The sequence below is a fragment of the Elaeis guineensis genome, chromosome 7 (assembly GCF_000442705.2).
Source record: "Elaeis guineensis isolate ETL-2024a chromosome 7, EG11, whole genome shotgun sequence".
NCBI lineage: Eukaryota > Viridiplantae > Streptophyta > Magnoliopsida > Arecales > Arecaceae > Elaeis > Elaeis guineensis.
Window position 1 is genome coordinate 79,130,863 of NC_025999.2, and position 16,324 is coordinate 79,147,186.

At 35.8% G+C, this 16,324-nt stretch overlaps 1 protein-coding gene across 5 annotated transcripts; it reads right to left on the reverse strand.

The window, feature by feature from the left end:
- Window positions 1-394: 394 nt before the first annotated feature.
- On the reverse strand, window positions 395-15,115 carry LOC105033185 (cyclin-dependent kinase F-3). Of its 5 annotated transcripts, none has more exons than XM_010907873.2 (19): window positions 14,929-15,115; window positions 12,892-12,952; window positions 12,542-12,800; window positions 12,389-12,467; window positions 10,683-10,751; window positions 10,493-10,582; window positions 7,189-7,327; window positions 7,002-7,104; window positions 6,798-6,850; window positions 5,766-5,832; window positions 3,904-4,012; window positions 3,754-3,819; window positions 3,580-3,648; window positions 3,442-3,502; window positions 3,258-3,362; window positions 2,805-2,836; window positions 2,607-2,652; window positions 1,263-1,347; window positions 822-1,160 (listed from the first exon to the last, which is right to left on the reverse strand). In XM_010907873.2, the coding sequence occupies exons 3-19, from the start codon at window positions 12,547-12,549 to the stop codon at window positions 1,016-1,018; spliced, it is 1,326 nt and encodes a 441-aa protein (XP_010906175.1). In that variant the 5' UTR covers window positions 12,550-12,800; window positions 12,892-12,952; window positions 14,929-15,115; the 3' UTR covers window positions 822-1,015. The 5 variants fall into 5 exon arrangements, with proteins under 5 accessions (XP_073117302.1, XP_010906175.1, XP_073117301.1 ...); XM_073261200.1 differs by adding an exon at window positions 13,452-13,883 and having other exon boundaries at window positions 12,542-12,952; XM_073261201.1 differs by lacking the exon at window positions 822-1,160 and adding an exon at window positions 395-663 and having other exon boundaries at window positions 12,542-12,952.
- Between the last annotated feature and the right edge of the window lie 1,209 nt (window positions 15,116-16,324).

Sequence of the window (16,324 nt, forward strand, 5' to 3'; positions counted from 1 at the left end):
ATAGACCCGAAACTCTCTTTATAGCATCCACAATAATATCAACCATGGCGTATAGTTAAATTGTATCTATACAACTCGGTAAAAAAACCAATTGAAAGGGAGTTTATTTGCATAATTAGAAATTTTTGTGAATATAAGTAAGAACGAGTTTGCATGACTATATAATAATATGAAGTGTTTTTTTTTTAAGAAAAAAAAAAGGACCATGCTTGTTATCGCTTAGAAAAGCCCTTTGTTAGCTTAAGAAAAATTCCTGGAAGAAGTAAATGTTTGGAGACATTATAAAATGTTTTTCTATCCGAAAATTTTAAAAAACCATGTAAATGAAGTCAGAAAATTGCTTTAGAATTTTAGGAGAAAAATAAAAGCAGACGCAATACCAAACACACCAGAGTCATCATAAAGTGTCATATAAAATAAGTTTTAAAAAGACATGACGGCATGATAACTTAAAAATGGTTTCTCCATCCAAAGTCGCAAACAGCTTTAAAACTTCTGCTACTTCCAAACAAATGGGGGGAAAGAATATTCTGCTACGGGGCTACTCCCATCCTTCAATAGAGCACCAGACGACACCGTTTCCGTCCTCAAATAGAGCATCATGGTCTGGTACCAAAAGAGCCAACTGCCAATTTACTTTCACCATAAAAGTCGCTGCAGTTCCTGTGAAAGATTTAACGAGTATATTTTTACAGGGTGACTCTGGATTTGGCTTCCACACAACTGAAAGCTTGCATGCAGCTGAAAAGGGTGCAGTTCGAATTAAAGGTGTATTTTGTTTATCATTGATCATATTGTATGTCACAACCTGATAATGTTGATTGACATAATATGTACACAAAGTCTCTTATTTGATCATCTGTCAGTGTTCTCTACAAAAATGAAAACCATAATTTACAATTTTCCACAATAAATCAGCCGCTTATTTGACCATCTCAAATGCCAATCATGCATGCATTTGTATATAGAAAGAGGAAAAGATGGGGGAAAAAAAACTAATGACCTAAAAATGTATTTACTCAAAGAAATGACCCTGCTGAATGGGTGAAGAAATGGTCATCATGGGTCCAAACGAACAGTTGTCTAATAAATTTGGCTGCAGTGAAGAGAAGGTGAATGCAGAGGATTCTGGAATCCCAACATTTGGTATGGAGGATTGGCTACAAACAAAGTAAACCGCGTGCCAATTAAATTGAAACCAGGACCAATAATAATGTTTATGACATAAGGATGATCGAGATCAACAGGTGAAAGTTTGTTACCTGTTTACCAAGTACGATGATGACAAGGAAGGCATAGTTGGTCCATCATTCATGCTTCCATTTGAAGATATCAGAGGCCAAAAGACTGCAATAAAAAGGAGAGAATTTCAGAGATGTCTCATAATTAAAGTTTACATAGAAAGCTAAAAACAACTCTCGTTAAGGCTGTAACTGTATGGAGCTCTCTATAAATCAACATTATAAGTACCATGAGATTTATCCAAATTACTGTCTATTTTTTTAAACAAAGAAAAGCGCTTCTACTCTGTTGTAACCTCTTTAAAGTGGTATTTGAAAGTATATATTTGCAAAAAAACATATCATAAACATAATGCATTGGTATACTATATTTACATCTGCACTTATGCAGCAAATTAATATCATAAATATAATGCAAGTGATATAACATGCAAAATACCTCTTCATAAAGCATACTACAGTAGTATTATGATGTTGTAGGATACTCAAATAATAGCTAACTATGGGCCCTTGAACTGCAATCTCTCTAGTCTGGATTTAATAACACAAATGTAAGTAAGAGAGAAAAAGGAGAAAATTTAAACAACTCTTCTTGGTTGTAATTAGTGTGAAACGAGCACTTCCAAGCATACTTGGTGCAGATTTTTTTTTTTTTCTTTTTTCGGAAACTCACTTGACATTTTTCAAATGAACATAACGTTGATAATATATAGGGGTTTAGGTGGGATGATGGAGTTGCTTTGTTGAACCAAGTGATAAAAGATTCAATGCAGCAAACACAAAGGTCAGTTTGTGAGCAATGGCTTGAGAACATTAGCGAAATACATCAACATGGCTCTGCAACTGGAGGAAAGATAATGCAGCATCAAGTTAACTGCATCAGTACGAGGGTGCACAAGCAACAGTCAACCAGCCTTAGCTCAGCTGATTGATGTCCTTCTCCACTTGTTTAGGTTTTGAATCCTGGTGGTAACATCCCCACCTTATTTCTCCAGCTGACATAAACGTGCACAAGAAGGATATGCGTGAAATAAGACAACTATTGCTTTTGAGCTTAGCATTTGCAGGAGCCACAAATACATTGTAACCCAAGTGGTAAAATGTTATGCATCATGGCTTCCTACAATAAGTTGTATGGCTGTGGCTACATTGCGCAGCATCTGATTCTAACATCATCCCATACATTCCAGGGGAAAAGGGGCTTCCAAAGATAAAGTACTGAAAATGTTACAAAACACAACTAACAGATCCTTAAATATGAACATTAGGAACTACAGTTATGAATTTTTCATTCAAATGCAACTATTAATCATTATTCCAATGAAAGTAAATACTGGGTGAAGAAACAATGCAGAAGTGAGTAACCTGAATGCCTAGGATTTTCCTGATACCCTGAGCAAAAAAGGAATTCCTGCATATCAAAAAATTGCAGCCTTCAGGAATGCATCAAATGATAGCATATTAACATTTTCTTGCAACTGTGCATGTGTGGAAGCAAAATGCTACATGTGTTTTTTGTGTCCATGCTTGAACTTGTATACACATGGGTCAACCCCAACTCACCTCTCTTGAATGTTGTGAGGCATCGTTAACATCTGTGGATTCCAAAAAAAAAGAAAAGAAAAAGTTAGCAAGCTTGTATTTCAAAACCAATCATAAACGAGCTCGCAATCAAGTAACAAAGGGCCCTATCCTGTGTTGAGGCAGACATGTATAAAATGTTTATATCCTCCACAACCATTCTAAGAATCTAGAGTTCAAGGGATAAATAGTTTCAGACAGAACAAGGTTTCCTTGAGCATTAATGGAAAATAAAGAACGAGCATTGCTGAAATCTATCTATTAAAGTTTAGCAGCATCCAACTTACATATTGAAGTGACATGATCGTAAAGTTACCCCTATTCTGAATCTGATAATTTTTTACAGAATTAGCCATGAACTTTGTTAACATACCCAGAGCTATCAGAAGCACTCCATGTTCCTTATAAAGAAAATCCAAAGATGCATTACATTACCTATATTGGTAATACTAGGTTTGACAGCCAGTGTCAGACCAAGAAAGCAATCATCCGATTCAGTGCCAAAATCCCATAGATTCAACTCAAGCTTTGGCTTTGGTCCTGCAAAGATCCAACCATTTTATAAAAATATTGAAACCATCAGCTAATGGATATTCCTCACTGAGGATTAGAACATCACCAGTTTCATTTATCTTCGCATAAAAGGGATCCCGGAGAGGATATGGAACCCATGTTCCCACCTGAATCAGGTGTACAAGTCAGTATGGTTATTTTCACTAAAGAAACCAAAGGCAGACACAGTGCGTTTTGTTTTTACATGGAAAAAGGGATGTTGTAGGGACTGCTCCGCAGTTGGCCTCCTTTGTGGGTCCCAGGAGCAAAGTTGCTAGTCGAATATAACCATCACCAAGGGAAGCACAAAAGCTCATACTCAATTGCAAATTCATAGGGAGGGTAATCAAAATGTGGAAAAACAGTAAATTCATAATACCAGGATCAAATCAACTGCTTCCAAGCTAGCATTAGGAATGACATCCGAGAGATTGGCTGGTGGAATCTTTTGATGAGGTAGAAAACAGAGTTAAGCTAATTGAACATGATTAAAAAAAATAATAGAAATCCAACTAAAGCATCATTCCACCTGAAAGAATCGAAAATTTACTGATCGAGAAAGGTCCATCACTTCTGGCCAGATACTTCTATCTGGAGTCCCAAGAACAGTGCATATTTTGTATATCTGATCTGTTTCACTGGATCAAAATATGAAAACTAGTTGGAAGACTGATTACAACATCCTAAACATTGAATTGTAAGTGTCAATATAAAGGTATACACATTGCAGCTGCAGGGTAGATGAAGTGAATTGCATGTATAAGAAATCTCACATTCTATATAGCATAATGAAGTAAAAATGCACCTTTAGGGCCAGTTTTGGAACTTCCTGTGGGATCTGGTGGATAGCCCAGGAAAGGAGCGTGGGATGCAGGGAGGGAGGTGGGGAGAGGGAGAGGGAGAGGGGGAGAGGAAGAATGTAGAGCTGTGGAACCCAATCCCAAGGGGATTAAAATATTTTAATGTAAGACCTCTTGAGGCCTTTTTCTTCATCTTGCAGGAAAGAGGCTGCTTGAGGCCCCATGCTCTCCCTAACCCCCTCTCCCACTACCTTCTCCCTGCTCTCCAAACCTGGCCTATCCTGCCGAATTTAGCAAAACAGGCCGATTATCAACATGCACAATTAAAGCACCAAAAAAAAATCTATTATGAATCAGGACAAGCTTCACGTAGTCAATGTGTTGGGGGTGGAGCACAAACGAACATAATATAAGGTAATGAGACAGTGTAGAAGCTGATGTATTTTTATAGCAATGAAAAGAGCATAAATGAGTATACAAGAGGAAGCCTAGGAATAAAACCTATAGAGCATGATGCAAGGAAAAATGACCAGACTGCTTTTGGAAGAGATGCCCTTGATGGAGAGGGGTTCTTAAAGAAGGTCAATAAAAGGGTAGAAGAAGACCAAATATGTCTTAAATGAAAGTAGTAAGATGAAAATGCCTATAATCAAAGAAGGAAAACAGATAACTAGTTATAATGCACATCATGGCTACTAAAGATTTTGGATATGGGGAAACTTAACTAAATTACAATTTCTTAAAAGTTTAAGATTGATTAACTACTAATTTTTGGAGAAAATAGATATTGTGGGTGAAGGATTGTGGGTTGCCAAAGCAATAGTGCTTCCAAACTTTTAGGCTGAGTTTGGGTGGCGTGGGGAGGGGGATTACGAAAGCTGGGCTGGAAAATTGCCAAGGAAGCCGCCCCAACAATAACAGGCCTATAATTTGTGCGGCATGATTAAAGTGGAGACACTGTTTAATAGAGAAATCTAATGAAGGGTATCATGGGAACTCAAAAGCTGGGACATATGCCCACTTTTATAGTTTTGGAATGTGAGGAAGACTAACTAGAAGTGGTGTAAAATACAAAAAACAATAAGAAAAGAAAATACGATGTCAAGAAAATACAACATCAAAAAATTAATACCATTGATGGAGCTAGAAAAATAGATCATGCAAGTTTAGATTTAGAATACACATGCAACCAGAATGAATTATTCTTCCAGAGGTGGGGCTAGTCTTGTGCACATTAACACTATTTTTCCCATTACCAAGTAATCCTCTTTACAAGATCAAATAAATGAGTGGAACATATAACATAATAATCTTCACTAAGAGGGCAGGATAGCGCATGCACAACTGCAAGTGTTAAAGAGCCAAATTAATTCCACAGATAGATATCTCATGGAAAAAAAGTCCACGATATTAGAAAACTCAGAGAGGGCATAAATTATATATAGCAAGAGATGGCAGTAGTAACTCCACAGAACTTATTTGCTCATCCAATATGTCCATTTTCATTGCATGTTTTGCAGTTTATGACCAGTTCTCAAGATAGAAGAAATTGTCAATGCATGAACTCTGGAGTAGAGATTCAGATTTTCACCTTTCACCAGGGAAAAGCGGAGACAGTGTGAAAAGCTCAGCCATAATTGCACCAACAGCCCATACATCTGTAAAATCTTCTAGTTGTTAGGGCTCAGCTTTACTAAATGATTACAAAACTGTTCCAGGTTAAATAAACCAGTAACTAACAAGAATAATTCTGTGTAATTAAAGAAGACACAAGCCTTTTCATACCACCGTACTACATGTGTGCATTCAACAAGTTGTAATGCGACATAAGATGGTGCCGATATTAGAAAAAAATTACAGCATTCAATGTTATAAACCGGAGTGCTTTTGTGGAATACAATTCAAACTCAACTAGTATCCAGGACTAATCTGATTTAGTATTTTGAAGAACCATAGATGCAGCTCTGCATCAGACAAACCTGGACAACCGGAAGTTTTCCTAAGAATTTATCTATGGTTCTGTTTAAAAAACTCCACAGCTGTGCTGTTCTCTTCCAAATAATTTTATTCGTGTATATGTCTATAAATAGTTGGTGAAATCCAAGAGGCTGCTTTGAGAAAAAAATGATAATTGTTTGTGTATGCCACAAAAGGAGCAAAAATGCTAAAGAAAAGGTGGACAGAAGTTGATGGATTTGTCCTTGGATGAGGTTGTGTCCACTGAAAAACGTGAATGTTGGATGTTACAGCTACCCTAAATAGATGGGTACTGTTTGTTCATTATGGTTATGCCAACTGGCCTAGACAAAGTTGTTAGAGTTGCAGCAGATAATCTTAAGTCTAGACTTTCAGTTGATCTGCATTTTCAAACAAACATCACCACTCTGATAGAGAAAACCACCAAGGAATATCTTAAGTTTCACAAGGGCAACCATAGATGTTTTTCACTAAAACATTAAATCAAAATAATAATATTTAAGTTTTACTGCATATTTTCAAACTTCAGGTTGCATATATGTAATCAATAATCTCATATCAACAGAAAATCTTATATTCAACATACAATAAAAGGCAGATTGAAGATTAAGGACCAATACATAACAAGGAACAAAAATGTAGTTACCAATTGCAGGGGTATATGATGAAGAATGCAGCAACACCTCTGGTGCTCGATACCTTGTAAGAAAACATGAAACCATGAATTAGATAATACATAGATGATACAGCAATTCATCTTCTATCATCAACTAGCAACAACAATTGATCCTCTATCATCAACTAGTAAATGCAGGATTCAGAATTAATATAGAAACTAGAAGAAGCTCACCATCTTGTAGAAACATAATCAGTATAAGGAGGCTTTGACATTACTTCTCTTGCCAGTCCGAAGTCAGCGATTTTAATAATGTCATTTGTGACCAACAGATTCTCTACACAATCAAAACAGTACTTTCATAATCTTCTCTAGCGGAAATAGTATATAATGGAAATAAAACTAATGTTAGTTTAACTACCAGGTTTCAGATCCCGATGAAAATATCCATTTTTATGCATATATGCAAGTCCTTGCAATATTTGAGACATAAAGCTTCGTATCTCCCCCTCAGTAAAAGAATTTTGACGGTCTCTCATGATTTGATAAAGATTACATTCCTGGACATGTGAATTACAGAGAATATAAGAATTCAGATGTTCAGTGGGGCATATGGATTATAATGTAAATAGTGATCTTTTTTCACACATCATGCATATTGGACAAACACATAATGCTCGAGAATGCAACGTGACTGCCAAAAAATTTATCCTGAAGACAATAGGAGATCAAATGTCTTGTCAGGATTAAAGCCTTGCAGTGATTTGCAAACAATCAGCAAGTAATGCCCAAGCATAAACAGTATTGGGAATTGAACAAGTAATGCTTTAACTATAGGACCAGATGATAACTGATGGAAAGAGTATAGTCATATTAGAACAATAGAGTGGATGCCAATAAAAACATAAAATTCTCAATTTCCTTAGGACCAGAAGAAAAGCCACCAGAAATAACATCAAGAATTACAGTCAGAAGTCCAAAAACAGAAAGAGAACAACAGCAAGAAAAGAACCACCATATTAGACATAATATTCAAAAGTAACAATTCGAGCAACAGAGACAGAAGTGAATTGTCTACCCTCCATTGTTCTACATCAAAATTTTCTACAGTTTATGCTGCGGGGGGGAAAGGATTGACTTTATCTGATCCTGTCGCAAAACTCAGACTTCATGATCCAGACCTAATTCAGTTTTTCCACAGTCAAGGTTTAGCAATTTTAAACCCATTTGAAACAAACTTAAAAGTATTAATATTTATGTAAAGTCTTGCCCATAAAAATTTCAAAATGGTAGATGCAAGCCCCAACATGGATGGAAAATCTCCTCGAACCATTTCTTGCCAATTCCAGCCAAAACCTTCTTTGGTTGTCTGCCACCCTTGGTCACCCAACAGGTAACAGCCATTTTCATGAAGGCTGTTTTTAGCATATTCTTAACATACAAAACCATCCTAGCTGGTCTCCTTTCTCTTCATTTTCTATTGATGCAACCCTGACCTTAGTCTAATGTGCACAGGTATAACTTATCCTTCTTAGGTTTTAACATACTCCGACGCTGTCATTTTTGTTCTTTAAAATCAATATTCCAATTGACACAATCAAGCTGATCTTTGTTGTGCTCCTCCTATAGTCATATCGCCCACGTAAGATAGCTTGTCGCTGTAGCAATACATGTTGGTATCCAGCTAACCATCACATCCCTCAATTGCTTACACAAGCAATCCTATTTACAACTCATATTATGAATCATGAATTGTAGATTGTCCAACTTCCATCTGACCCTCCAGCAAAAAGCATGCTTAGTGCATTTGTTTATGCAGAAACCTGCATCACTTCACTGACCTCAAAGTACTACAAATATAAGCTTCACTGATAGGGGAAACAACGATGACAATCAAAGCAAGGAGGAAGAATTTTGTAAAGAGGAATCATCATATGCACAGATACGAGGGTTGTAAGGTAAGCAATGCTTTTGTTAGATGCTAAGAAGCAAGGTTTCAAAAATCAGTACCCGACCATGTACCTCTTTTTGCTGGAACAGTACAGTACCGGGTACCAGCACACAGCTTACAGGTGCCAGAAACATGCCAAAATGGTAATGGTACCTTTTGTGCCATCCTGTTTAGGCAGTGTTTGAAATGCTCTCAAGAGTGTCTGAAACTTTTTATCCAAAAACAAATCTAAGGATACATCCATAAGCAACAAAGAAAGAAACAGACACATGCATATTCATATAGAAAAATGTTGAATATTAAGTTGACTACTAAACTGTGCTTCATATTGCTATACTTGTTTTTAGAGTAATGATACTATGGAAAAGAGAAAATTTATGACACTTCATTATAAGCAGGGTAGCCGTGGTATTGGCCTAAACAAGGTGGTATTAATTATTAAGATATACACACTTGACCCACTCTGACCCAAAAACTAGTGAGCCATAGTAAGCTGACCCTAGAGTTCAAAATACCATGCTACCGGGGCCTACAATTCGCATCTCAGTATGCCACCTTTTGCAGTATTCATGGTCTATCAATATGTCTTGTTACATGGTGCAAGATGGTCTCACTACACCCTTGATACACCTTGGTGTAGGGATTATTATACCGTGGTAGTGTCGGCTTTTCAACCCTTCGTTGACCACACCTGCTATTGGTCCATCCAAGTTACTCATGATCAACTTCATAACGTGCTTGCTGACTTCCTTATACTGTGAACTACGGATGATACACCTGACCCACTAATTTCTCCCTCTTCCACCCTACAATTATATGAATGAAAAATTAATCATCAACGATGGGTGGCACTGTAGTTCTTAACAAAATTCTATTGGACTTCAAGGTTTTGCAGGATAAATAACATGCAAGTATACCTCAGTATTAACTTTAACATAATATCTCCTATAAATAATGACCTACCAAATCAAGTGGATGTTCACCAGATTGATATTGCAAAACAAATATATCTTCTTGAACCAAGTTACAATTGTAATTGACTTCCAAGCAATCCTACTTTGGCACTTAGAGTTGTTGAGATTTTGAGAGTCAGCATTTTCGTTAGCATCCTTGAAATGGACATTCCACAATCTTATGCTGGATGGCACTCCATACCAGTGGATTTAAGACCCTCCATTTTCATCAAACCAAAGAGTTGATATATTGTCCCTGCTTACAGCAACCTATTATAAATGGGTCATGCTGCACTCCTATTTAGATCAAGTGTCCAACTTTCGAAGTGTCCTAAAGGTTTTAGCACTCTTTAAAAACAAAAATGTCTCATGCTGTAATTAATGTGTAAAATATAGAGAATCTGGAGATCAGAGCTTGTTATAAGTCAAGTAAATTGTTTGCAATTGACTGGTGAGCAGTTTTTTTAAGCCAGGTGGAATTTGGTGGGGATTGTGTTACAACATGCTCCTCTTAGCCAAGAGTTAGTATCACAGAGATGGAAAAAAAATAAAATCCAACAACATTGTCCTGCATGAGATACTGCGATATTTTTAACAGCTTTTTATGAACCACAACCACAACCAAGATTCCGTAATTCCCTCTAAGATAAAGAGAAAGTAGTTACAAAGGAACTGAGACTTCCAATTCTTACAATCTAATATGGTCTAAAAAATATGGTTAACTGATTGTGTTTCTCAAAGTTACACATACACATGATGTCATTGCAACTAAATTATGTAATTATTTCTACTTCTAAATAAATCTGACATTAACGACATACCATGTATTCAAATATAAAGAAAAGCTCATGGTTCTCCCTGACTATCTCCTTCAGCTTGACAATGTTGGGGTGATTCATTTTACGAAGAGACTGCAAAAGTGTAGCTTTTTATGTGATGAGGCAAATTAAGTTCACTATTAGATATAAATGGTTGTTATCATAATGTTAACATATCAACAAAGTGACAAACCTTAACTTCACGCAGATTTATGCATTCTTCCCAAAAGTAAAATTTTCTCTTCATTTTCTTGATAGCAACCTGAAATTAAGACAGAGATAGAATCACCAATCTTTTTAATGCAAAAAAAGAATGTCTCTCTAGAAGTTAATAAATATTGAAAAGACAAGTATGATTAGAACGTTGTAAGTGAAACCCAAATGAATTGATGGCACAAAGATTTGTAAATATATCTCTAACTACTAACTGCAATTTTTTATATTGTGAATGGTAAAAGACACCAATTTCAGTATAAAAGGCTGGTAAGATGCCCAAGGTAATGCATAGGAGCTAGAAAATAGTTAGGCCTAAATACGTGTTTGTCGATCAGTTTAGGATCACTTTATCTTATCAGCTGCTGTTCAAATGCATCAACTGATGGAATGAAGTACACTGGTGAACTAATGCTAGAATCCAACAAAGAAGCCCAAGATGGAGTGGCAAGTCTTTTGCAGGGATGTACGTTGTTGTTGTCATAGCCACGCTAACATTTCCTCACAACCATAGATAAGATTTAAGCCAATGACAACTTTGACATTGAAACATACTTGTTATAGCCTTTAGCTAATAAGAAATAATTTCTCTGATAGTGAAAGGTATCCCACATTAAGTTTAGAAAGAAAACTGCATAATATATACATAGAAATATCATTTATCAACTTTATTTAGATTCACAAAATAATGTGGTATTATGGCCTTTATTTGATTTAAAATGTGTATTTTATCCAGAGCTTCTAATGCTAAAGAAGCTATGAAAAATGTGCTTTTTTATAAGGTTGAATATTCAAAGAATCATATGTGCATCTCAGTGGAAATTTGTGATCATTCCAAATCTTTTTATATCACTACAAGTTACAATATATGCAATACTATTAAGGCCTGTTTGGATGCCAGGATAAGTTGTCCATTCGGATATTTCATCCATAATAGACAGTGTGAAGAGGTTAGCAGTGGAAGAGAATAAATCCCTCCAATCATGGAAACTTTGGATCATACAATTGAAAAAAAAGACTCAGATATTGGAAATCACTTTTTAGAAGGAATCTGTCATCCCTCTTTTTTTGGGATTTATGATCTCAGGGCTCCCCAATTATGTTGTAATCCTTCTTTCCCAATACTACCTCCTCTTTTAACATTCAGCTGTTTGTGAAATCTATCCTGCATTAGTTGATCCAGGCACCCATCTGGATGTCCACATAAATTTTAAAAACAGCCAAAATTTTTGATAAGGGGCAGGAAGGGGAAGAAGAATGTGTTGCAAATAAAGAAAACCCCAAATTGTACAATCGATGAAAATAGGGATGCCAGTTTCCTTGTAAATGATCATCTCTGATATCTCAATTCTTTTTTTTTTTTAATTTTTTCTAATCTTTTGTAGACAATATGATCAGAGGTTTCCTCAACTGGAAGAACTCCTTTCCTCCCACAAGTTAACCCCTTCTCACTGGGGACCATATGGGCAAACTCCATGAAAAAAGTTGCATGGGCATTCAAACAGGCCCTTAATGAATATATAATATTGACAAAATTAGTAAACTTTATTCATTCTTAATTATCTATATATCAATCTAACCAGTTGATGCAAAAACAGTAAGGAACGATTGGTAATCTAATCCATATGCCAAGTACTACAGTCCATTGAAAGCCTATTTACAAAACAAAAGGAGTTCAGGATGTACTATCTCATTTGTTTCTAGATTGAGTGCCTTATAAACACATCCACAAGTTCCATCCCCAACTTCCTTTACAACTCTATACCTGCAAATCAATCAGGCAGAAATATCAGCCTTGCATGATGAAACTATGAGATATGAGAGAAAACACTAACTTACCTTTCCATAGCTGAAATTTCACCAGAACACAATCACTACTGTCTGACTGAACTCCACAAGAATTCACAAACACGATCCTGTATATCAGCTTTGCAGTACCCTTTACCAACTTGTGGGCAATGGATGTTGATAGCAGATAGCAGAGAACTTATGAAATACAAGAAATCCCTACTCTCATGACATAAGCGATATAACATCACCCAAAACATGGTTGACATGCTTGATGCAGCCTCGATAAGCTGCAATCAACTACGATCATCTGCATGCAACAAGATGTATGAACAGCAACTCTGACACTAGAACAGCCAGATAAATATTCAACTTATTTTGAAGAAGGCCCAGGAAACTACAGCAATTTAGCTCCATTTATCAAAAGGCTTTTCCCAGTTGTTACAAACTGGGTTAGATGAGCTGCCAATAAGAAAAAATATATGTGTACATCAAATTTAGAAACAAAAGTCTAACAATTTACAATCAAGCAGCTCAGTGTTAAAGAAAAACAAGAATATAACAGCTAACCGAACCTAGCATGTATGTGTCTGAAAAGGATAAATGTGGAACAAAGGCAGGCAAAAGATCATCTTGCCACATAAGAATACTTCTACAATACTCCTTTTTATTAAATCTAAATAATGATGCATATGCATGAGGGATTTTTTTAAGGTGAGCTTTAGTGTAATGGTAAGGTTGCTCTATTGTGACCCATGTGACGTGGGTTCGAAACATGCAAAACAGCCTCTCTACACATGGGGCTAAGACTTCATACAACTGGCCCACTCCACACCCTACAATGGCAGGAGAGACGCCCTCTATATGCATGAGGAACTTCTTGTGAGTTGCTTATTATATCTGAAGAATAGACAAATGTGTGCTCATGAAGCAAGCTAAGCCAAGACTTATACCCACATACCTAATAGTCAGGCATGCCATGGTTTGCTGTTTTCTTTTTTCTCCTTGTTTGCTCAACAACCTTGGGTTCAGTTCACCTATATTGATTGTTTCTCGGTCTCAGAGCTCAGCTATTAAACATCCAACTTATACAAGGCAAAGTAAGTCTCGTTCTCAAAGCCCATTGCCCAATGTCATCATAACAATTCAAGAGATATTAAATTTGGGTATTTACTACACAAATCTAAATGTTTACAGCAGCCAACTTAACCAATTTGCTGCATAAATTCCAAGAGCCTTTATAAGAAAAACATGCTGCAAGTAGAAGTTCCTTCGAGATGCATGACTTTCCTACTCTAAGTGGCCAACTGGAGGCTTCTGTATGGCATTCAATTCTCCACCATGTTCAAAATTGGCCTACCTCGTGTCCTAAACCAATCTTGTCCATATAGACCTAGTTTCCCATATTAAAAAAAATAAATCAGAATATAGATATGGAATCAGAAAGCTGAATATCTCTTTCACAAGGCACACCACATATTGATACAGATCAGTAAATAGGGGCAAATATTATACTTCATCCAGACTAAATTTGTTGTCAACATAATAAACAAGAGCCAATTATCAAGCAGCTCGATGACAATATTCAGGCAAAAGCCAAAGAAGAACACAACAAGCCTAGCTCCCAAATTTTTTCTGACTCCCACAGATTGTCAGAGTAATGATACAAGATGTAAAAGACCATCTCGTGAAAAAATTGAACGAGTAACTGAAAAGGGCAAGGAAAATGAACAACCGCTATTCTAGTTCAATCATGTGAATTACACGACTTCTTGGGTGGCCCTGCATCTATAATCAAAAACCATTTCAAATTAACGATCAGAAAATCCTCCAATGTGGTAAGACAAAATATGATCCCCTCTGATCAAACAAAAACCACACATTATCAATTATCTAAAAGGAAATTTTTGTTCCACATAAAAAGGGGAAAAATAAAACGGTGAAGAACCAACAAAAGCTACTCGATTAACCAAAATCGCCAACAGCATTCACTTGTATCATATCAATCCCATCAGTATTTTTTAAGAGAACCAACCAAATAATCCAACTTATATATTATCATATAACCAATTCACAACATAAAAAAGATCATGAAAAGATTCCTTCTGTATACAATCCCATATTACTGGGTCAGAGAAGAAAATAAAACCTTCAAGATTAAAACCCATATCTATTAGCAAATTTTACAATCAAACATAATAGATTGGCACAAATAGATTAGACTGGCATTAAAATCAAAATTTAAAAAAAAAAAAATCAAAACCAATCTTTGAACTTATCAGAAAGGAATCAAGAAAAGGGCATAACAGCATCCAGATCGATTCCAAAAGAACTTTTTGATCATCAAGAAATCGATCAAGAAAACACCAAAGAATCGAACACATTCCATACAAGCCGAGAAAGAGACGGCGAGATGAAGAAAGGGAGAGAGAGCTCACCATCGAATCGAAGGCACATCAAAGAATCGTATAGGGCCGCGATCGTCGCAATCGGAGGTGATCTTCGACGAAAGATGAAGGTGAATTGCTTCGATCTACAGAGAAAGGAGACGATTTTAAAGAGAGAGAGAGAGAGAGGAGAGGCAGAGGCAGGTGGAGGAGGAGAAGCGTAGGGAGAAAACGGAGGGTCCCCACCTGAAAACAAATAGATGTAGGATAATATAATATTTGATAAGTAAATTTACCTATATACCCTTTAACAATATTAACATTAGGGAAAAAAAGACCACGGTTAATTGTGACTAACCATTGTACCAGAGATCATGGCAGTTATCTATTTCCGGTTAAGGTTTTAAGGTGAATTCTTTTTATGACATAACTGTTTAATCAGGTAGCAGACAATAATAGAAATAAATTTTCTTTTTACTCAAATGATGGGAGATATAAATTTTTTTTAAAAAAAATATTTTTTTCGGATAAAAAAGTAAAATAAGATAATGCATCTTGCATATTAGACCATCATGATAATTATAATAGAATGGCAGATAGGTAACATCTTTAAAATATAAAATTAAAAATTTTAATTATGATCTTGATAAATGATCCAATTGTCACCTGTCATAGATTTCATTTTCTTACAAATATAATTTTTTTCTATTCATTTACAGCAAAATTGGGTGCTCGGCTAAGATAAATGATAGCTAAAATATTTAATTATATAATTTCTTTTTTAGGAATGAAATAAGATGAAATTATAGCCATCCATGATTCCTCTTTCCTAGCTCGAATGAATCCAAAATTTGGGTAATATATTATCTAGGTAAGCTACACTTATTTTAAAGCAACATAAGATAAATTCATGAATAGATTTTGATGCTTATGTGTCAACTTACAAAAATTAATGGATAAAATATTAAGTAAATAGGGATCTTTTGTTGAAAAAGATAGGATTCAAATCATAGAATGGCTATCCATGGTTTCTCCCTAATGCATCAAATGTGTCAAGAATTGATGTGATATGATGGATATTTTGGTGCTTACATATCAACTTATAGAAAATAATGGATAAAATATTAAATGAGTTGAGGAGATCTCTTGCTTAGAAATTAAATAGAATTGAAACCAAAGCATAGCTGTATCCATGATTTCTTTTCCAATACATCGAATAGGTCACCTTCATTGTAATGATCGCCATTTTAGACGGCAGCAGTTTTTTTAATTAGAAAAGAGTTTGATAAAAATAAATAAAGGCATGAGAACTCTATAGAGTAAATAATAGAGGCCATGGCAGCAGGTTGACGTGGGAGATAAGAACAATGGGGAGGATGTGGGGTTAATTTGGTCATTAAAATTGGACTGTGGAAGGCGTCGTTTTCCGAGAGCGTGTGCAGCAGTT